The 25,210-nt window shown below is 32.3% G+C and overlaps 1 protein-coding gene across 1 annotated transcript in view; it reads left to right on the top strand.

Annotated features, from left to right (window-relative positions):
* The first annotated feature begins 3,491 nt into the window (after positions 1 to 3,491).
* Positions 3,492 to 25,210, top strand: part of LOC139497384 (scavenger receptor cysteine-rich domain-containing protein DMBT1-like) — a 69,269-nt gene continuing 47,550 nt past the window's right edge. The window contains exons 1-8 of the mRNA XM_071285596.1: positions 3,492 to 3,516; positions 4,158 to 4,308; positions 4,706 to 4,869; positions 7,155 to 7,302; positions 8,272 to 8,435; positions 10,980 to 11,127; positions 13,846 to 14,009; positions 22,169 to 22,316. Coding sequence (XP_071141697.1) covers positions 3,492 to 3,516; positions 4,158 to 4,308; positions 4,706 to 4,869; positions 7,155 to 7,302; positions 8,272 to 8,435; positions 10,980 to 11,127; positions 13,846 to 14,009; positions 22,169 to 22,316 — 1,112 coding nt within the window. The remainder of the gene's footprint in view (positions 3,517 to 4,157; positions 4,309 to 4,705; positions 4,870 to 7,154; positions 7,303 to 8,271; positions 8,436 to 10,979; positions 11,128 to 13,845; positions 14,010 to 22,168; positions 22,317 to 25,210) is intronic.

The raw sequence follows: 25,210 nt of genomic DNA, 5'->3' as shown, positions 1-25,210 counted from the left end.
AAACATGTTAGCGGGATCCCAACCCTTCCCCTAACCTGGGACAGTGGTATAACAGTACAACATAAGAACGAACTATAAAAATCAGTTGAAAAATACTTTTTTGACAAACAAAATATTGTAAACTGTGACTTTCTGCATTTCAAGAGATGATGTTTTCTGACTTTGTTTGTTACACTACTAGCTCCAGTTAACGTGTATCAGCACCAATTTAAAATCCCTATATATTCACAGCTCTTATAATATTTTTCTACAGTTTAGCTTCATAGAAACCATGTATATTCTGGTATCCTGTAGTTCTATGGTTGTCGTTGGTTCATTAGTTTTTCGTAACTTGTTTAGCTAGATTAAGCCTCAAGTTCTCTCATTTGATTTTTTCATGTTTGTCATGTCTGGCCTTAATACCCGATTAAACAGTATCGATTGATTTATCATTGTTGAATGCGTATGGTTGACTATAATTGCTTACATCCACTTCATTTGAAGTTATTTGGAATGTTGTCTGACTAGCAATCATTCCACGTCTCCTTAATTTAATATATATCCTGAATTATTTATCCATCCAGTTTTAAAACCCATGTTTAATGTCCTGTCGTGTAACATGACGTTCCCGAAATTTCATACTGCTTACAATAGCCCAATGGTCATTTGTTGTATCTTTTTTTTTTAAAGTATTATTAAAGTCAACTTTCATGGAATAACCGTTTCACAAATGATATCGGATATGTTCCTTACGTCGTAACTACAATCCCCTTCCCTTTCATGAATGTGATCTACAGAATAAGACTATTTACCGGATTTGTTATCACATGAACAACACGACGGGTGCCACATGTGGAGCAGGATCTGCTTACCCTTCCGGAGCACATGAGATCAGCCCTAGTTTTTGGTGGGGTTCGTGTTGTTTATTCTTTAGTTTGGCAAAACAATAGTACACATGACACAACATAGAAAACTAAAGAATAAACAACACGAACACCACCAAAAACTAGAGATGATCTCATAACACACGAGTCATTTTATTCATAGTTTTTGGACAATTGGACACAATAATTATGTGCATAACCTTTACCTGAATATTTACAAACATTAAAAGCCGTACATTTTATAGGAAAATATCTTGCTATTTGATATTAATTTTTAACGAATGTTTCAATCCTTATCCCCGTTTTCCCCTTTACTATAAGAAATAGATAAATTACACAAAAAGTGTTTATTTGATTACAAAACAATACACGAATCCTTGATATACAACGTAGAAACCTGTGCTATTTCAACAGCATGAAATTAATATTTAGAACAAAAACCCTAACTGGCCATCGGCTTTTGATGCACTATTTAGATATCTGATTACCCAAAATTGAAATCGAAATTCAACGCAAGTCAAATGTTTCAGCATGTCCTCCTGGGCTTCCAAAATGTCGTATATGACTTTTTTTTGCTAAAAATGCACTTTGACACCAATGGTCTGTGCGGGAGGAAATCTTACGTTTACAAAATAGCATGCAGTTAGACCAATTAAAACGTTTGAAATAAGACATATTACAAAATTGCCAATGTCAGTTGTTTGTAAAGTTTGCCTCCAAAATGTTGTATGAAAACTTGAAAATCGTTGTATAATGGTTTTGGGAATAAAAGAATTGTACATTTCTATATTTCTATGAAATTAATTTAAGTTCTGGGATAATCCAGAAATGTCAAAGTGTTTATTTCACTGCTATTTACAATAATGTTCAAGTTCACATAAGACATTTTGGAAACATGTATTTTTGTCAAAATTTTCAAAGCCTGTTCGTGAGATAATTATTTTTGAAAAATTTAATATTTACAACATTTTGGAAGCCTAACGACGATATCACTTTCACAGTATCACATATTTATTTACCTTTTCACATTTTTCAAACTGTTGTTTAATTTTAATCAAAACTGGATATCGCACACAATTAGTATGGTTACCTTGTATATTACAGACATCCGGTCTTTTGGGCTGGTCAGTCAGGTACTGGAAAAATTTGGATGAATAACTTAGACTGCAATGGAGAAGAACTTGATTTATCAGGCTGTATATTTCCCGGATGGTCTAATAATAACTGTGAACATTCTGAAGATATTAGTGTAAACTGTGGTTAGTAAAATATAAAACAGAAGATTAATAAAATCATTTGATAGTTTTCATAGATGATAAATTTGTAAATATAAATAAGATAAATTATCTCTGCGTTATTTAGAATTGTTTACCGAGACATGATACAACAGAGTAGTATGGCTAAGCGAGAAGTATACACAGTACTTATCAAGCAGTTATAGACAATGGTAGAGAACAAGACAGGATTTCGGGCTTAATTGACCCTTTCAGTAGTCAGCACTTCTGTGTTGACTTGAGTTATCATTGATATGCTCATAATTATAAATTTACTGTTAACAAAATTTAAATTTTTTGAAATACTCAGGCTTTTTCACCTCAGGAATAGATTACCGTAGCTGTATTTGGCAAAACTTTTAGGAAATTTTGGTCCTCAATGCTCTTAAACTTCCTACTTTATTTGGCCTTTTAACAATGTTTGATTCGAGCGTCACTGATGAGTCTGGCGTAAATATCAAATTTTAATCCTGGTATCTATGATGAGTTTATTTTCAATTTACCAAACATAAATTTTGTTCAACGGTGTCCTCTTATATTTGATGCGTTTCCCTCAGTTTTAGTTTGTAACCCGGATTTGGTTTTTTTCTCAATCGAAACAGTATACTACTGTTGCCTTTATTTGGAATATACAGTTATAGCTAACATACATAATTAGTTAAACTTTTAGGGAAATGAACTTGAATAGGCAACATGAGTATATATGATGTTATTCAAGTTATGTTGTAGCGGATATATATCCAATATAAGCTAATTGTAGAGCACCAGCTTAGCCTATACTGATTTTATTGTCAGAAAGTAGATAAACACAAATTAAGTATTATGTAAACATCATTATCATGATGGAGTCGCGTGCTCTATATTATTTCTAACTAACGTGGAGTTAAAAAGACAAACATTTTGGCACGTTCGCCATTTTGCATTATGTAATATCTTTTCGTGGTTGTATTATTTAAGGACATAAATTCAACAATGTTTTGCAAATTATCGCTAGTTATTTTCAAACTTATTGTATTCTAGAAAAGACTGTGTCAACTGCGCAACCTTCATGCGATTTACTGACTAACTGATGTGAACATTTAAAAAAACATGTTCTTAAGATGTCGGACGGTAGACTAAGTTCACGAAGGGATAAAATTGGCCCTACAAATTTGATGTTTTATTAATTGGGCCAAAATTCTACAAATTTTACATAGACATAGCTGTGATATGCCTATTAATGCAAACTATCATATTTTTGGCATTTCCATTAAAAGTTACGCGGAAATGACCCCTCAAGAATGCATAAGTTGTTTTTAACGTCCGTTTTGGTTATACTATCATTAGTTCTTCACAATTTGTAACATAATTTACTATGGCTGCCAGCCCTGATCCAGACAGTTCGTGTGTAGGGATCCAATTTTATCATTAGCAACTTTTGGTTACATAACATTCTGGATCCTTGGTTGTGGCCAAGGGTTTCCTAAAACATTTAGGTCTGCAAAATGCACAATAAAGGCAACATAAGTATAACGCTGTAAGAAATTAATAAATCGATTGAGAAAAAAAATCCGGGTTACAAACTAAAACTGAGGGAAATGTAACACACACAGAACCGAACTATAATATAACAATAACCATTTTAGTGACTTCGTAAAGGATATTTAAGGAAAAAAATAGGGATTGAACCTGGTTTTGTGGCATGCCAAACCTCCCGCTTTTATGGCAATGTTAAATATAATATTAAAGTGACAAGATTACATGACAAGACTACAATGCAAAAAAATGGGAGAGCACATAGAACAGAGAAACACAAGAATAATAGCTATCACAAGGTAGCAGGTTAATAATTTAACACGCAAGACGCACGTTTCGTCTTCACAAAACTAACCAGTGACTCAAGATAAAAAAAGTTCTAAAGCCAAACCAAGTACAAAGTCGTCGTTATTTGACAATATATACAATATGTGCTGACTTTAAAGCATAAAATCCAATTGAATAAAGAGATTTTTTCACTAATAGATCATATATCATTTTTTAGATGTTACAGTTGTTAGACTCGTAAATGGTTCATTTGCGGGAGAGGGACGTGTTGAGGTTCAACATAATGGTGAATGGGGTACTATATGTGACGACAATTTTGACAACTTTGATGCCAAAGTTATATGCAAAATGTTAGGGTTCATAAAAACGTAAGTTTTCTCGTGTATCTGCAATGTAGCAAATATTGAAAGATGTGTGTGGTAATCGGTGCATTCCGCTAAAATACATGTGTAAACCTTTTTTAAACCATAAACCCTAATTTATTGAAAGATTATTAGAAACTACTTTTCTTTCAATAGAAGGAGATAATGTGGAGACGTGCTTTGTTCACAAGTTTTTCAATACTTTTTATCTCCTGTACTAAAGCTGACGATTTTCAATACCAATGCTGCGAATCATTTCAGTTACTGTACACGCATATTGCTGGTATACTTTAGCTTAACATTTATGTAGGAAAAATTGTTTTGACTGTCCGGTATTTTAAGCAATTTCAAACTCAGCCCAATTACTTTGTACATATCGTAATTTGTTTTTTATATTCTGTAGCAATCCAACTGTACATCGGAATGGTTATTTCGGAAAAGGACTTGGTAAAGTTATGATGAACAATCTTAACTGTTCGGGCAGAGAAAGAGACGTGAATGAATGTTCGTTTCCTGGATGGGAAAAAAATAACTGTGTTCATAGTAAAGACGTTGGTGTTTCGTGTGGTAAGTTTGAATATCACAAATATAAATTCTAATTGTTGTCTATATCTAAATGGGTGGGCTTGAAATATATGGGAAATTATAGGCCTGTTATATTGTATTAGCCTTTCCATTTATTGCAAAACTGTAAACAAAAACTGCCAACATAGCCTGTAACTATTAGTATTAAGATCTGCTTTAAAAAGTTATATATTGTGCTACAAAAGGTCTGTAAAATATCTTTGTTAGTATAACATTGACATGTTACCGACATATCACATGTACCCTTTCGGTGCTAAATTACCATGTTTATATAAACGATACGATTACGTAAACGGATATGAATAATTTGACGTTTGTAATGATCCCGCTAATACAATTGTGACAGATATACACACGAATAATAGGTAACAAAGGTACCAGGTTTAAAATTTAATACGCCAGACGCGCGTTTTGTCCATACAAGACTTACCAGTGACGCTCGAAAGCCAAACAAGTACAAAGTTGAAGAGCATTGAGAACCAAAAGTTCAAAAAAATTGTGCCCAATACGGCTAGGGTTTTCTGTCTGGGATAAGATTTCTAAAGAGTTTCAATATTTATATTGCAAATATACACAATGCAGTTATTCATAGATAAATGAAAGATATTTGTACCCATACATCCAATCACAGCGCTCCTTAGTTGAATTCGATCCTGTAACTGCCTTGGATACACAAAATGACGGGAAAATGTAATACTACTTTATTCCTTACTACTATTGGTATAAAACTTGTCATGAACATGTGTTTTGATTATTTACAATTTTTTTTCACAGATTGAAGGAATTGACTTCATCTTCTTTTTAATTATAATTAAAGATTATCATATAAAGTAACAGTTATATAATTATTTAGATTAGCGAATAATTGTTTCTGTCCTTAGAAAAGAGTGTTTGAAATAGTTTAACCATACGAATAAATACACACGGTTTAATTTTTTCTATCGCAAGACAGCTACCAACATGACCAAGTGAAACAATTCCGATTTAAAACAAACACTGACTATTTCCTTTATTTCTCGACCAGATCAACCTATCAATTTGTGTAAAAAGTTACTATATTTTAAAAGTCTAGAAAAAAGTTTAACAAATCATAAAAGGTAAATGAATCATATGATACTTCCGCCTTGATCAATACTAGAATTATGAATAACATTAGAATCTATTCTATTTTGAAACACATTTGTCTTAATTTTGCTTCACCAATTTAAAAAATGCACTTTCGTTTACAAACCGTCGTTTTTATAGTAATATGAGTTAAACGCAAAGTTTTGTTGGCTGAATGAAACGATAATACAGATACAGTTAAGTCTGCCTCATAACTTGACTTACATCTAGAATTTGACAATGAGAGTCGGTTGAACAAAACTTTACGACAAAAGAGATGAATTCAGCTTCCCTATTGTGAATTTTCCATTTCTATTTAGAAACATTCCAGCAGCGCCAGCATACGGAGTATATATCTCTCAATTCATACGAGATTCCCGGGTTTGTATTTCCTATCATGATTTCCTTGCAAGAGGATTACTGCTCACACGGACGCTATTGAAATAAGAGTTCCAAATGGTGAAGTTCAAATCACCCCTTCATAAAATTTACGGACGACATTACGAGTTGATTGACTGTTATGGAATAACTGTTTCACAGATGATATAGGATATGTTCCTTATGGCGTTACTGCAATACCCTTGCCTTTTCACGAGTGTGACTTACCGAGTTGGGTTGTATACCGAATTGTTAATAGCATAAGCAACACGAAGGGTGCCATATTGCGAGCAGGATCTGCTTACTCATCCGGAGCACCTGAGATCACCCTCAGTTATTGTCGGGGTTCGTGTTGTTTAGTCTTAAGTTTTGTATGTTGTGTCTTCTGTACTTTTATTTGTCTGTTTTTTTTTTGCCATGGCGTTGTCAATTTATTTTCAATCTATGAGTTTGACCCTTCCTTTGGTATCTTTAGTACCTCTTTTAACACGTTCGAAACAGAAAACTAATCATAACAATAATGATTACATGCATGACAATAATGATAAGTATGACGAGAAGAAGAATAAGTAGAAAATAATTTATATGTGGACGAAAATGAATGATTATGATGATGATAATAACGTTAATGCTATCGATGAAAAACACATAACTTTTTTGTATTTCTTCATAGTTACAGAGTAGTAAACAAGACTCGAAAGTATTGTTAAATGGATCGTACAATTTTATTCTGCACTAACAGTATAATTTTGTTAATCATGATAAATCATACTTTGAACTTTTAGCAACACCGGTGAGACTTGTCGGTGGACATATTCCATCGCAAGGCAGATTGGAAGTGTATCATGAAAACGGGTGGGGATCTGTTTGTGATAACAGTTTTGACCAGAAAGATGCTATAGTTGTATGTAGGACTCTTGGATTTTTGACAAGGTACCGATAACTGATATCTTATTTCGCGTCATCACAAATATGTTGAAAGATACGATTTGTGAATATCTCATCTCACGATCTAAGATCAAAAGATAACAGAATTCCAGTCTGATCGTTTTTACCGATCGAGTGTCCCATTCATTAACTTATCATTTCGATTCACTGTGGAATAACATGGCAAGTTATGCACGAATAACAGAAAATGCTTTCCATGTTGACGATCCAGTTTCGCCCTCTTTGGAGTTAATGCGATATCCGCCTTTTTTGTTTGTTGCCTTGATCTATATCCTTATCGATTAATAAATTTGAAAATCGATAAAATACCTTTTCTGTCGACTCAGCAAGGACGTCAATGTTCTTTCGTAGTGCATGCAATTTCCCATTGTAACTTGATTTGTATTGAAAATCGGTTAACAACTGGAACCTGTGACATGAGGTATGATATTAGCATATGATTATTGACCACTGAAATAGTAAACCCTTCAAACCTACAAATTTGTTAAGTGTTAAAATAAATCAACATGATGATCTAACAGGAACACTCTAATTCATGGTAACATGGTTTCAATATGGGGAATCTTACGCAGGTATTTGTCAATTTAATGGCAAAAACTGCTTTATACGTAAAACACTTTTGGTCCTCAATGCTTTCCAACTTCGTACTTTTTTAGCCTTTTAAACATTTTTTTATTCGAGAGTCCTGGTGAGTCATTTGTTATCGAAACGCATGTATAAAATATAAAATTTTAATCCTGGTAGTTATGCTGAGTTTATTTATTAAACATGTTATTCAAGTATTTTGCTTAACCTTTTTATTAACTTTTATTTACAGTTAAAGTCTACTACATGATCTCTTAAAAAATCACCATCTTATATAGACACAATGCTTCATGGTGGCATGTTTTAAAGTATAACATAAAATAAAGTTTAATTAACAATTCAAGCTGATGTTTTACATATTTTTTTAAGCCAACCGATCGTTTATCCGGGTGCACACTTTGGAAAGAGTAACCTTCCAATTAAAATGGACGAATTAAACTGTTATGGCACAGAAAATAACATATCTGCATGCAGATTTAAAGGCTGGGATAAAAATGACTGTAATCATTCGAAAGATGTTGGTATCCAATGCCGTAAGTACATATAATAATTGATTGTACTGTTGATTATTTTATTTTCATGAGTACCAATTTTCGTGGATTGAGGAAAATTGTGTTTTCCTGGATATTTGATTTTACTGTTTTGCCTTTAAAAATGTCCTGTACCAAATCAGGAATATGGCCATTGTTATATTATAGTTCGTTTCTGTGTGTGTTATATTTTAACGTTGCGTCGTTTGTTTTCTCTTATTTTTTAGTGTAAATTCACATTGCGATAATACGTGTCACGGTACTTGTCTATCCCAAATTCATGTATTTGGTTTTGATGTTATATTTTTCATTCTCGTGGGGTTTTGTCTGATGCTTGGTCCGTTTCTGTGTGTGTTACATTGTAGTGTTGTGTCGTTGTTCTCCTCATACATTTAATGTGTTTCTCTCAGTTTTAGTTTGTTATCCTGATTTGGTTTTTGTCCATGGATTTATGAGTTTTGAACAGCGGTATACTATTGTTGCCTTTATTTGCCAAAGTCTGCATACAAGCCCATAAAAAAATTATAGGTAGTCGAACATTGAAATTCGTGGTTCACCGACACAAAAAGAAAAAGTTTCCCTCGAATAATATTAAATCCACGGTATATAGATTATAGAAAAAAAGAATTTAATGTCCTTTTGTAATTAAAAGAATTAGTTTTAACAAATGGTTTTTGGGAATTAATCATCTCAACAAATGTAAAACACATACATAGGATTCTGACCTACGTTGAGTTAAAATATCGGACACAACTAAATACAGAATTGTCAAGTTTTTTAGTAATGAAACATGCAAACGTAGCATCCGGTATTCAAACACAGAACAATGTCTGTTCTGATACATGTTCAATATGATGTATATGTTTCGGACCATATGAGTATTTGAACCATACGCGTATGGTTGTGACCGTATGGGTATATACACATATGGTCCGACCGTTTGCGTATGGTCGGGGTAATTAATAAGTTTACAGTTAATACTCTAACTCTTCATAAGGTATGACTCTTCTAGTTGTCACGACATTAAAAAGACGATACCAAATGTCATTTTATTATATTAAAATGATAAAAATATTAACTAAATAAAAATAAGCAGTTTCACAGATTTGAATTTACACATTTTATACCTAATTATTGATTATTTAATACGCTTATATGGCAACATGTCGACCTTGGAAGATATTTTCCAATGTTTATAAAAAGAACCGTTATGGAATTATGTAGACCTTTTCATCATTACACGAAGCTGCTAAGAAGGTTAACTTTTCACTCAAAAGCAAAAAGTGTAATGATGAAGGATCGTGCACAACCAAGACGAGGTAATGCAAACAAAATTATGGTACGGCGACTAGTACCGTGTGGAAATAAATTTCACCCTACGCATACGTACAAGTATATAGGTAGTGATGCAAAAATACTGGCATCAATATTATAAGTTTATGTAGGCTTTGAAATGTAAGGTTTATTGTATTATTGAAAAAGTTGTAATGCATATTTGAAAAAAATACTTATATGGTCCGAACTCTCATATGGTCCGGCCCGTTAATAACCAAAAGAGTATATACTCATATGGTCCGACCATATGAGTATACGCATATGGTCATGAGCATACGCTTATGGTCCAAATACTCTTATGGTCCGGAACATATATAAAACAATTACCGGAAGTCAGTAGTAGATAAACCTGTTTTTAAGGCAGTTTTCAGAAGAAAACTAAGCATATGGTAGTCCTCAACTAATAAAAAAGTTCGCTATGTTGCTTGAAATAGGAGTTGGTTTTCATTTTAAAATCTTACGATGTCCTTATCTCAAAAATCGATTCAGAAGATGCAAATTATGGTATCAGAAATAAAAGTAGGCATTACAATGAACTTCAAAAAGCGAATCATCCTATGTATGTAAGAGGCAAGATTTTGCACTTGGTAATATTTCTGCACAGCGTACCATCACTCTGCTAAAAGGTCCATTTAATGGTTGTTTTCGGATGTAGATGCGCTAATGAAACTTTCTGGTTCTCTCTACCTTCCATGTTCTACAGGTTCTATAGAACCATTTAGCATCATTTTGTTTGGCTGAAGAGATAATTAAATAAAAATTACTACTGCACATTTATTAAGCTTTTGTCATGTTTCTGAATGAGAGTATTTTGCTAGAATAATTAACTTGACTTTTTGAACAATTTCAAACTTTTAACTTTCTTTTGTCAAAATTTTAACAATATTCCTAAACCTCTTTGTTCTGTATAATTTAAACAAACTTTTCGTGTTTTTTTAAATCAAAATCTATTTTGTCTGCTACCAGTGTCCGAGTACTAGGTACACCCTGATCTTATTTCATATATTCCATTTGCATTTCTCTATCATTAAATCTAAATCATCTTGTTTTCGTTTTGAATCAATATAATTCTGCTTTTCCTAACGGAGAAACCTGCTCTTTTTTATATCATTTTCATATTCCCCTTTTTATATTCGTACTTGATTTGCATGGATATCCAAGAACTAATTGTTGTTCCACATGTAGATAGTTTCGTATTCATTATTCAAACAGAAACAAGAATAAGATTAGCCGATGGGCCAACGCTTTCTAGAGGTAGAGTTGAAATAAAGTACCGTGGTGAATGGGGCACAATTTGTGACGACTCATTTGGAGATGAAGAAGCCACAGTTGTTTGTCGCATGCTTGGTTATCACAATACGTAAGTTAAAAATGTAACTTTCTTATTCCGGATATCTTATAAATTAATATAACATTTTTTTCCCGAACATTTGTCTCGAGGAAATCTGATTTGATTAGGGGCTTTCCGTTTTGGAATTTTCCTTTGAGTTTGGTATTTTTGTTCTTTTACTTTTTCAAGGTTGTACCTGTGAAAAATGTCAAAACCTGATAACATGATGGTGACCATAAAACCTACGTAGCGTCGATTTCAGTCGTTTTTCTTTATACATTGTAACTCTGTTTGAGGAGTTTAGTGTAAGGAGCACACCCTATCACTTAAATCTATAATTTGATATAACCAGAGATGATTTCATTTACTCCGGACGTGTGTGTTGATAACCTTTCATGTTTTTTTTTATAAATCTTTATTTTGTATTTCTTCATCTCATACAATAAAGAATTATATTATTTTTTTCTATTAAGGAAGAATACAATACATGTTTAATAATAATGACCTGTCAGTGTCAGCGCTTATATTATATTAATATTATCAAAACAAACCCCAAAAAACAAAACAAAACAAAACAAAAATAACAAAAAACAAAATTGTCCATATACCCATAACATACACGTAGTGAAATATTTTGTTGTTATTTTCTCTACAAATGTAGACAAATACATTATTAAGTATATATTTCTATCAAAGACATAACATCTTATAAAAAATTATCTCAACTCCAATTATCATAACATAATAACACATATGTATGCCATACATACACATATCTACATGATGTACACTTGCCACTGTCCATGTGTGATGTACATCCAGTTGTGTCACACATTTATGTTACAGTTAATAAAAGTTATCTTTCTTGTATTATGTAATTATTTGTTGAAATGTTTCCCATTTTTTATCTATTTTTCCCCTATTGCAGGATCACTGTGGAAGATATTTTTCAATAATGTGATAATTTTTTAACACTATGTAACAGTGAGCTCAATATAAAAGAATTAAAATAGTACTTCGTGAGAACTTTGAAAAAATTTCCAGAGCTATCTATAATATCTGATTCCAAGAGGGTGTTTTGTGTTGATATCAAAGGTTCATAATTCCAATCTGATTGTAATATATCAACATGTTGAAGCCAAAAAAGTTTTGACTATGTAACATTTCCAAAAATATTTTTTATTATCTCTTGCGCTTCATTGCAAAAATGCATAGATGTGTCTCTATAAGTTTCACTTATATAACAGATCGTTTGTGCTTAAAATATTGTGCAGAATTTAGTGTTGATAATGATCAGATTATTACATTTAAAGTACACTTTAAAGGATGCATAAAGAGAATTTTCCCAGTGGTCTATTTCCATATGTAATATTTTTTGATTTTATGGGGCTTTGATAATAAAAATAAAGGCATGATTTCAAAGTCTAAATTATCACAAGTCATGTTGATTTTCTTTTCACTATTTTGATGTTGTCCTTTCAACTATTTGGGATCATGATAATGATTTATACCTTGAAAGTTAGGAAATTTGTTTCAAAATCATATATTTCTTTAATTTGATAAAAATAGAGAAATTTACTGTTCTCATTTAGTAAATTATTGCAAAAAAAATATTCCTGCCTTTACGCCATTTTTCATATAAAATAAAGTTTAAACGTGAATCAAACCAAATAGACTGATCATGAAATCATTTTTGTCACTGGTGCAATTTCAGTTTAGCCCAATTTAGAAGGATGTCCTTCCAAAATCTATTATAATATATCGAAATGTGTTTAATATTATCCTCATTCATCACCCACATTTTATCTGCACCATATATTTATCATTGAAAAGAATTTTCCAAGGAGAAAGATGGAAAGGGTCTGATAGTTTATGGAACCATGTCAATATGAGGCATCGTTAGTCCACCAGTATCATGTAATTCCATTAGAACATTTTTTTTAATTTTATCTGGTTTACCATTCCATAGAAACTTTAATTTTGAAAAGAGGGATTTTGTAATATTGTTAATGACTGAATGAGAATTGGCAGTGCTAAAGACGTTATGACTGTCATTTTTCCTAAGTATGAAAGATCTTGGTAAATCAAGGTATTTAATAATGTCTTTATCTTAAAATATTATTTTTTCTTCAAAATGACATGTTTATTTCTCGCCCAGATCAACCTATCAATTTGTGAACAAAAGTTACTATACTTTAAAAGGCTAAAAAAAACGTTACAAAAATGATGTCCTGTACAACGGTTCCACATTGTACAATAATTAGTCCCAAAACACTGAGTACTATGCTGATCATACTATCTGGGACTCACAGTCAACCGAAAGTGGTACTGTCACAGTGATTACAAATTTAATGATAAAACTCTTAAAGCATTTCAGAAGTTCGAACGGATCTACCACCAACAAAAATGCTCAGGTCCAAATATTTAAAATAAGGGACTTATAGATAAATTTGTGACTTATATGATCAACAATTAAGCCAAATGATCGAATTCGTCATCCAACTCATATGAGAAGTTGCCCTGCCACGTGATTTTACCTTTTTAATTTTTTTAAAAAGCTAGCCAGGAGAAGGAATCCCTGAATCTCAAATGATTCACTATACAAGATTAACAAATACATAACAATACAAAATCCATCAGCCCAATACCCAAAATACCGTCATCTTCTCCTCAAACATAGCAATTTCCACTCATTTTGTGTTTTAAGATAACCTTGACATTTATAATCGTAAGGTATTCTCTTCAAAGGAATTATCGTGTATATGGATCTGCTCATTACAATGAAGGTGTTGGCAAAATATGGATGGATGACGTGTCGTGTGATGGCTCTGAAAAAGACATTGTTGAGTGCAAATTTGCAGGATGGGGTCAACATGACTGTGGACATCATGCAGACGTTTCCGTGGACTGTGGTAAGTTGGTAAATGACATTACAGAATGCATTACTTGCAATGAGCGACACTATGGGTGGCACTAGTTGAGATGGACCGACTTATGTTTCCCAAGTACCAGCATTCACCCCTAGTATGTTTTAAAGAGGTTTCTGTTGATGTTGCGTTCAGGTTCAGTGTTGTATGTTGTCAATTTGTTCAATCTGTGTTTGCTATTTTGTTTATCATGGTTGATTTCTCTTCATCCTTTGTTATGAAAAATCATGTAATTTTTGTAAAATGTGGTTAAATAATCACAAATATGAGGGTATATAAATGTGATGCTGTCTTATGATAATATAAGAGACACTTACCATTCGGTTGGTTTGTGATGCTCAATCACAGTATATGACCCCAATTGTTTTTAAGACAGTAACGGTTTAGGTATTCCTAGTTGATCTTGGACAGCTGACTCTTCCAAAACACACGAGTTCCAAATTGCATGGATTGTCTGCTTTTTTAAAGGATTTATGATGCTCCTTTGGATTCTTTTTTCCCTTTATATTCAGCGCGATTAAACCCTTAACTTATCATATTTGCACTGATCTGAAATCAAATCAATATTTAGTCAAGCGTAAAACAATTGAAGACTTAAAACATGCATTGAATTATGAATGTTATCAGTCTAAAAAGACCTAGGCCTTACGGTGACCTAAATTTACCATCTAAAACGTCATTTGGTCTCTGGTGGAGAGTTGTCATTATCATTAACCTATTATGTCTGTTTGGATTACTCAACCAATTTTGTCAATATAACGGAACTATTATATACTGTCGTTCAAGTTGGAAGTTTAGCTAGCTATACAATCAGGATTAATCCACTATTTTTTCCGTAAAATGCCTGTACCAAGTCAGAATTCTCAATTGTTTTCCATTCGTTCCATTTATTAATAACGTTTGATGTATCAGTTTTTCTGGACTTGCCCTTTTTGAATTGGCCTTTGAATTAAGTAATTTTGCTATTATTTTTGTCCATTTAAATAAATAACAGTACGTTCTCTTCGAATGAATTTGTTAAGCAATTTGGTTTAACTTTTCACTGAATAGGTTCTCCTTAATTGTTACGGTATAACTATAATATTGAAAAATTAACATTATATATTGAACTGTATTATATGGATAAAAAAATTTCAACAAAGTATAAGAATTACCGCTTGCATGTTTCTGTCAAAGAAAATTCAACTTTTTATAAAATTCGCATCTGTATATGTCAATTTGTTGTTTTTTTCCCCCTGGAATTAGATCTTGTATACAAAAAATACTCCTATTACAATATTTTTGCAAGTAGAGGTAAATCTATAATAAATATTTGTCTTCTTTTCCTTTTTTCGGTAAGCATAGAAGTAGTCCTTGTCTGTGACATACTGATAGTTTTCCAGTTTCATTTTGCCTTAATTTTTCGTATGACAGATACCAGAGTGAATTTGATGTATAGCAGCATCGAAGGACAGGGTACAGTATCTATTTATCACGAAAGCATATGGGGTTCAGTATGTGATGATTATTTTACTACAGAAAACGCACAAGTTATTTGTGCTACGATAGGCCACCATACCCTGTAAGTATATTATATTCAGTACGTCCAACAATTATAATTTCGAATGCTGTAATGAAAACAATGACACGTTTGAATAACTCAAGATATTAAATTATATTTAAAGTTTGAAAATATTTATCCGGCATCTCCATTCATACCTGCCATCCAGGTTCATTCTATATTTTGAATTTATGTGCAGGGAGACAAATGATGATTATTAGTACATATACTAGTCTATTAGGCCGAGATTCATTAACCTTTGTAGCTTTGATGAATTTGTTTGACCATCAATTATTTTCATGAATTTTGTTGGTAAAATGACAGACTTTTATTATCTATTGATAGCGTTTTCAAAACTTACATGTATGACAAAAGTAAATAATTAATCACTAAATTCGAAAAAGAATCGACTTATTAAGGTGGTACCTAACACTTCAGGGAGATAACTCTGTAAAATCAGAAAAACGTTTTAATTACTTTGTGTTGTTAAGAGAATATTAAGCTTCCCAATGATCAAAATAAGTGTTTGTCAAACTGCTATATAACCAGTGTGATTTTTCTGATTAAACAGTTGGTTCAAATTTTTTGAAATTGTAATATTTTTGTGAAAAGGTCAAAGTTAATACTTTGTCAAAATTTTAAGAAAATTAAACGAGCCAAATTAATTTTAGTTGAGGTGTTGTTAGATTCAAAACAAACCGGACATAGCTATATAATATAGTTATTTGCTACCTTAGTTTGGTATTTATAAGTATTGAAATGTGCATTGTTATTAAATGTAACTAGAACACACCCGCGAAATCGCGGGCATATACAGCTTGTAAACTGTTGTAGAATGAAATTTTGTAAAAGATATTATGATTGGAGAATTTCATATAAGGTATCAAAAGCCCTCTCCTTTTTTTTCCAAAGTCCGTTATGTGTTTCCTTTCTGTTAAATTCAATTATTGTTCGTGTTTCTGGCCTGATACCACAATTATTCTTCCCCTTTGCTACAATGCCTTTTTTGGTAAAAGTCAAATTAAATTAAAAATTTGGACAGCTTCAAACATGAAATAAATGAAATTGCTTATAAACCATTATTATTCTAATAAAATGTTGCTCTAGGACAATCCATCAGTGGTGTTCCTTTTGAGAACCCTATTAACTTGCCAATGCTAGGATTTGAATCTCGTATAAATGGCTTAGGCTCATTTGAGGGGTGGTCTCAGGGGCCCTGATCCCAAAATCCCGGGCTTAAAAACATGAAATCCTGAGGTGCGTATTTTAACGAAATTCATATCCCGACATCCCGAAATTAAAAAAGAAAATTCCGCATCCCGTAAAGATCAATCCCGAAATCCCGAGCTTAAAAACACTCGATCCGGATGTCCCGAACAAGTCCTACATCCCTCTGATCTCTACCCTACTTTCATTTTGGCCAAATCACTACTTTCACTTTCAACAATAAATCTTTAGGCTCCATTTATGGGAATTATGTTTTCTAGTCTGTTCGTCCGTTCGTTCTTTCGTCCGTCTTTCTTCAGGTTAAAGTTTTCACTTTCAACAATAATTTGTTATGTTCCATTAATGGGAATTATGTTTTCTAGTCTGTTCGTTCGTCCGTCCGTCTGCCCGCTTCAGGTTAAAGTTTTTGTCGAGGTAGTTTTTGATGAAGCCTAACCAACTCGAAACTTAGTAAATATGTTCCCTATGATATGATTTTTCTAATTCTAATGCCAAATTAGAGATTTTACCCCATTTCACGGTCCACTAAACATAGCAAATGATAGAGCCGATGTGGCATCCGTATACTATGGACACATTCTTGTTTCCACATGTTTTACTTATTTCAATATATATGCAACTGGTATGACCCCCTAGACAGTAAATATTTCAGAAAAAAGTAGACAGAATACAGAGAGTCTCTGTTTATTATAGTAGTATAATCGTAGTTTACAGCTGGATAAACGCGAAAACATAATTGTGTCTAAGGAGGTATAATAGTTGTGGTTCTTGCGATCTAAAAACAATGATATGGATAACGCTCTGATTGGCTTATTTATTTTTCATTTTTGTAATCTATCATACGATTGGTTGTTCTTGTGCATGTTTAAAACCGGAAGTCTTATCTATGACTAAAAGTCAGTCTGAAAACGGAAACAATTTCCGGACACCTATTTCGTCGTTTTTCTCCAAAAATAACTCAATCTGAAAAATCATAAGAATAGATGACAAATGCGACTGTGCATGTTACCTAAAGAACACAGAGGCATGATGATTAATTTATTGTGGAAGGAAGAGAAGCGACACACATAATGAGGTCTTCTCGTTTAATAGTATAGATATCAGTATTTAGTTCAAATACAATCTTAAATCAATCCTAATTCTATCTTATTCATTCTAATGTGACGTAATTTTTCATTTTTTGATGATCTGTTTTACAAATTCAAACGTGACGTCATTTTTTTGTCATTTTTACAATTTCAAATATGACGTCAGTTGGCGTTGAGGTTTTGACTTATTCGGATGTGTCTATTCTTTGTGTTGCATTTTGTCGGGCTGTGTAATGTATTTCGGTTGTTTCCTGTAATTAGTTAATACTTCAGTTTTATCATGTATATCTTTTGTATAGTCATTTTATAAAATTTACTGTTTGCAAAAGTATAAATTATTCTAAATAATAGGGATGTTCTGGTACCTAACAGAAAACCCTGGCCATTTTTTAACTTTTGGTCCTCTATGCTGTTCAACTTTGTACTTGTTTCGGCGCCCAAACTTTTGTATCTGGGCGTCACTAGTAAGTCTTGTGTGGACAAAATGCACTTCTGGCGTATTAAAATTTTAAACTTGTTGCTTTTTGTTAGCTGTTATTCATGTGTTTCTTTGTCAATTGTGTTCTCCTGTTTGTTTGTGTTGTGGTCCTGTAATGTTGTGTTGTCATTGTAATGTTATATTTCACATGGCCATTAAAGAGGGAGGTATGACATGCCACAAAACCACGTTCAACCCACCATTTTTTCCTTTAAAAATGTCCTGTACCAAGTCAGGAATATGACCATTGTTATATTATAGTTCGTTTCTGTGTGTGTTACATTTTAACGTTGTGTTTCCGTTGTGTCGTTTGTTTTCTCTAATTTTTTAGTGTGAATTCACATTATTATAAGACGTTTAACGGTACTTATCTATCCCAAATTCATGTATTAGGTTTTGATGTTGTGTTTGTTGATCTCGTAGGATTTTGTCTAATGCTTAGTCCGTTTCTGTGTGTGTTACATTTTAATGTTGTGTCGTTGTTCTCCTCTCATATTTAATGCGTTTCCCTCAATTTTAGTTTGATATCCCGATTTTGTTTTTTGTCCATGGATTTATGAGTTTTGAACAACGGTATACTACTGTTGCCTTTATGTTTTTATTTAAGATGCAAAGATTCTATAGGTGAATCAATATTAATTCCAAAATATGCTTTATCTTTAATGACACAGTATCGTAAATATATTCATTCTGAATAAGGCTGTTTAAAGGTTTGGTTAATTTTTTAGGTGAATGACGACATTTTTGTGCTTTGTATAGAATATTACTATCAAAGATTGGATGTGAAATACCTGAACGTAACAGATGTTTGCATGTTGATTTATATTTATAATTGATGTCCTTTTACCGATTATGAAATTTAGTAAATGTTTTGACTTGTTGTGATATTGCAAAAACCAGGTGGAATAATTTTTCAGTATTTGTTCAGAATGTTTTTCGTTAAATACACGAGCGAATCGAATAAGTTGAGATATATAAACACCTTGATACCAATAATATAATAATGTTTGACCAACCATTTTACAATGATACATTTAAACCTTTCATAATAAACTTATAATGTATACTAATATTAAAATGTTGAACGCCATTTCGTTTCATAACCTTGCATTTTATATTAAGGAACCCTACAGTATTCAGAGGGGCTCATTTCGGGAGTCTTAGCGGGCCGATATGGATGGATGATGTTAAATGTAGTGGAAAGGAAAGTGACATTGGATCGTGTTCAAACAGCGGATTGGGCAGACACAACTGCGGTCATGCGGAGGATGTTGGTGTTAACTGTGGTACGAATGCATGGACGTACATTTTAATTAATGTTTGTTAAAAGTTTGATGTTACACTTTTAAGCAGGCATCACGTATAGGTAAAACAAAAAAAAATAGAATAATACTACTGATTTATTACAACTACTCTACATATACACAACAGACTGCTCAAAGTCTGAACAGACCATATTTTTTAGCACAGTATTACTTAATAGGACAATCTCGACAGCAGTTAACTGTACTTAACTGTACTCGACTTTGGTCTTGACTTTACTAAAAAAAATCTAATTTAGTACTTGATAATCCTGATATATTCGTAAATGGTCTTGACAAATGCTGACCAGGTTGACTAGACTCGACTCAGTCTCGACCTGTCTGTACAAGTCTTGACCTTTAATTTTTTTTTAGACAGGTCTGAATCAGTCCATCTAATCAAATCATATATTGATCTTACAATTGCAAGGTAATTTGATAGTTTGGTTTATTGCTGTCAAATTAAAGGATTTATCCAATAGGTAATAATAGCTAGAATTTTCACATTTTTTTTGTAAATTCAGATAGGATTTTAATAATAGCTAAAAAACGATAGGAAGTCACCTTTAATTTTTTTGGAACTTTTCCAAATAAACTTGGACTTTATTAAACTCTACAGGTATCTCAATTATACATTGATCTTACAGAATGCTAGGTTGTAGGTCATTTGGTATATTGCTGTCAAATTTTAATTTAAAAGATAAAAAAAACTAAAACTAATGCGGAAAGTTGTCTCATTGGAAATTATGCCACATCTTCTTTTTTATAACTTCAGAAAAGATGTCAATATAAAAGACTTAAAGCTCATATCTTAACTTCGATGTTTCACACATGTTAAAGTTTTTTTGTCTTCTCCGACGTTTAATGTAACTGATGTATAATTAACAGTCAAACTTCTGCATTTATAAAACATACATAAAATTATCGGCGATCTATATCATAAAAGGGGGATGTGACACATTTTGAAAGATTCAGATAATATACAAAAGAAAATGTGCTAGATTGCCAATGAGACAACTGTCCACACGAGACCAAAATGACACAGACATTAACAATTATAGGTCACCGTACGGCCTTCAACAATGAGCAAAGCCCAAACCGCATAGTCAGCTATAAACGGCCCCGATATGATAATGTAAAACAATTCAAACGAGAAAACTAACGGCCTTATTTATATAGTTTTTTGTCGAGCCTGCAACTTTTGTTGCAGAAAGCTCGACATAGGGATAGTGATCCGGCGGCGGCGGCTACGGCGGCGGCGGCGGCGGTGTTAGCTCACTTCTTAAAAGCTTTATATTTTAGAAGGTAGAAGACCTGGATGCTTCATACTTTGTATATAGATGCTTCATGTTACGAAGTTTCCGTCAGTCACATGTCCAATGTCCTTGACCTCATTTTCATGGTTCAGTGACCACTTGAAAAAAAAGTTCAATTTTTTTTAATGTTGAATTCTCTCTTATTATAAGTAATAGGATAACTATATTTGATATGTGCGTACCTTGCAAGGTCCTCATGTCTGTCAGACAGTTTTCACTTGACCTCGACCTCATTTCATGGATCAGTGAACAAGGTTAAGTTTTGGTGGTCAAGTCCATATCTCAGATACTATAAGCAGTAGGGCTAGTATATTCAGTGTATGGAAGGACTGTAAGGTGTACATGTCCAACTGGCAGGTGTCATCTGACCTTGACCTCATTTTCATGGTTCAGTGGTTTTAGTTAAATTTTTGTGTTTTGGTCTGTTTTTCTCATACTATATGCAATAGGTCTACTATATTTGTTGTTTGGAATGATTGTAAGGTGTACATGTCTAGCGGGCAGATGTCATGTGACCTTGACCTTATATTCATGGTTCAGTGGTCAAAGTTAAGTTTTTGAGTTTTGGTCTTTTTATCTAATACTATATGCCATAGGTCAACTATATTTGGTGTATGGAAATATTTTATGATCTTAATGTCAGTCGCGCAGGTTTTATTTGACCGTGACCTCATTTTAACGGTTCATTGCACAGTGTTAAGTTTTTGTGTTTTGGTCTATTTTTCTTAGACTATAAGTAATGTGTCAACTATATATGTTGTATAGAAGCATTGTTAGCTGTACATGTCTGCCTGGCATGGTTTATCTGACCTTGACCTAATTTTCAAGGTTCATTGGTCTTTGTTTAGTTATCTTGGTTAATGTTAAGTTTATGTGAAAGTGGTAATAAAGCTTAGCTTTATACTTTGGACTATCAACATAATATCAATGATTAGTATAGAAGGCGAGACATTTCAGTGTGTGCACTCTTGTTTTTTAACGAAAAACAAATATGTAACACATAAACAAACGACAACCACTGAATTACAGGCTCCTGAATAAGTTTGTTAAATTGATACATCTGTAAATGTAATTTCTAATAATCCATTTAATGATATTTAGGTTTTTAAACCAATGGATCATCCTATAGTGATGTGATTTTATTATACGCGTATTCTAATATAATACCTTTAGTATGAATGTGTGTTATAATAGGAACTGCCTTCAGACTGAAAAACGGAAACCATGCCTTTGAAGGTAGAGTAGAAGTATTTCACAATGGCAATTGGGGGACAATCTGTGATAACGAATTTGACGTAGAAGAGGCAAGAGTTGTTTGCAGAATTTTAGGATACGAACGCCGGTAAGAGAGTATTTACAGATTAGGCAAAACATTAATCAGGTAAAGTTTTCTCATTGGTAATCATACCAAATCTCCTCATTCATATATGCGTTAAAATATTCCACACAAAAGAAGGAACAACAATTCATTTTTCATGTAGACATTTAGACAGTTAGCATCTCCTTAGTTATACCCTAGGCTCCTAACAATAGTTGAAATTGAAATACATGCAAGCGAATGTCGAAATATTCTTACGTATGATTATAACGAATTATTATATTTTTGAACCGTGATTGTACTTATCCTTCGTATCTGTTTTACGTATATAAGAATAAGGAGATGTGGTATAATGGCCATGTAGTTTGTTTTTATATAAATATGTCCTGAGTGTTCAAATTGTTTTAAATTTTACAAGAAGTATTGTCATTACATGTGTCACATTGTATCCCTTGAAATCAAAATGACTGAAATTATAAATACAACCTAACCACATGATATTATTTAATATAAATTTCCTAATTAGTACAGTCTTTCGACTAAAGGAACTACATATAATTTTGATTAAAACAAACTAGTACTAATTGCCCATTTTCAGAAAGAGTTTAATAATTGATAAACGGAAAAAAAGATAATAAAGTAATGCAATCCGAATGACACAGTTAAAACTTATATTTGAACGTAGAAATAATTTGCATCCTCATCTATACAATGTTTACTGAATATGGCTCTTTTACCAAATCAGTATGACAAAATTAGTATCAAATATGTTATACAAATTATGCGAAAACTCCATTTACAAATAATAAAATTGTTTCGTCATTTTTATTATAAACCTTACACATTATGATACTTCACTCTTGGCAAATGAAAATTAATTGAAAATATTAAATGAGGTGTTTGTAACTCGTCAATAAAACTGCAATTATGCTCTTTCACTATCGTTTTGAACATTGTTCGTTTCTTCTGGTGATTACAGTTCGACGAAGACTGTGTACAAATATTCAATACAGCACCAATAGTTGCGTATAGCAAACATAAAAGTATTGGAGATATGCTGAATAGATCAAAGTTAAAGACTTTAACCTTAAATTGACAGTTGGACCCCTGATGATGGTAGATCTGTCATAATAACTAGATATATTGAAGAAGAATTAAAATATAAATATATCAATATAAAATGAATAATTTTCATATTTGATTATATTCAAATAATGCATCTTAAAATGACCATCCCAAGCTTAACTACCGAAACACGAAATTGATATTTGTGTCGGGTCCTATCAGCAATATTGGATGCGTGGTTGCATGAGTGTTTTATTATAACAAACTGATATTTAAATTTTTGCATTTTTATGGACCTCTCCTTATTCAGGAACATGTTGTTCAGTATTTGTCGTTTGTTTGTGTGGTTCAACGGTGTTTCTCAGTTTTCGTTTTAGATTAAACCGTTTGGTTTGTTTGAATGGTTTTACACAAGTCATCTTGGGACCCTTCATAGCTTACTGTTCGGTGTCAGCCAAGGCTTTTCATAAATTGTGACTTAGATTGAAAGTTGTCGCATTGGCACTCATACCACATCTTCTTATTTATAGTAATAGCGTTGAAGCAATTGAAATATGCATTGTTTAGAATTGTGTAAATTTCAAGATTAATGCTAAAACTGATATCATCACTTCTCATTTTTATTAAAACGATTGTCCGTTTGGAAATTTGCGAAATATAATGAAATTCAGATTTTTACAAAATAGGTCTTATGAACTGAAAATGTCAATCTTGTTTTTTGTTGGATTTGTTTATTTTTCCTTAGGTTCTGTTACATTCATCTTCAACATAAAGGCCAAAATTATTTAAAATCCTAAACAAATGAAATACTTATAAACCGCAAGGGACAAAGGTATAGCCAAAGCGGGTCAAGAAATTAGAGCGTCGCCTGCGGGAGGTAGATTCCTAAATTCTTTCCAAAAGTTTGTAACAGCAAATATTAATAAAGCAATATCCGCTTTTTTCTTGCCAGTACTTCGGTGTTGGATACTGCATCAGTCCTCCAGGAGAGGTATCGAGCCAGTGGTAATAATATTATTTATTGTACCAGAATGACTTCCTTATATAACAGTTGCTATCCATTCGTTTGATGTGTATGAGCTTTTGATTTTCCCATTTGCTTAGGGATTTTCCGTTTAAAATTTTCCTCGGAGTTCGATAGTTTTGTTTTTTTACTTTCTCCTTACACATTCAAGATATCAAAATCTTCGTTTCAAAATACGTACAGACATGATATCTCAGTTTCTTTAAAATTTCAAAGTTTATAAACGGACAATTTAAGAAAGTTTGATAGAGACATTCCCCTTCTCGCATCATATTTGATCATTAGTTGTAGAGTATTGACTTTTTTAAATCATAAGGGAATTAATTGAAATAATGTATTTTCTTTAACATAATTGTAACATAAATCACATATATCTGAGTGGTTTTTCACTTTTAAAAACAGCTGACAACCATCTTTAATGTGTCATTGTAAAGATTTCAATATTGCTCTTATACTTGAACTTCCGGATTACATGAGATCACTACCGATTTACGATGGAGTTGGTGTTCCTTAAGTTTTGTTTTTTTCTATGTTGTTTTTCGAAAAAAACATTTTTCGTGTTTTGCAATAGCGTTGTTAGCTTGTTATCGACAAATGAGTTGAATATCCCGTTGGTATTTCTCTTTTATTTCTAGTGTAAAATATTTCATTCAAATATTCTTTAACATTATATCTCTAACGATGGATTATAATTTTGTTTATTTTTCTCGAAATAGCAACATCTAATGGCCCAAGCTGACAGTATCATTTTTTTTCTATATTGATAATTTAAAAGCTTGTTTGAATCACATTTTTCATATATGTTTTAAATGTTAGGGTCAACTCTGTA

This window comes from Mytilus edulis, chromosome 12 (genome assembly GCF_963676685.1).
Source record: "Mytilus edulis chromosome 12, xbMytEdul2.2, whole genome shotgun sequence".
Taxonomy (NCBI): domain Eukaryota; kingdom Metazoa; phylum Mollusca; class Bivalvia; order Mytilida; family Mytilidae; genus Mytilus; species Mytilus edulis.
The sequence above is the reverse complement of the archived record's forward strand: the minus strand, read 5'-3'. Positions and strand labels throughout refer to the sequence as shown.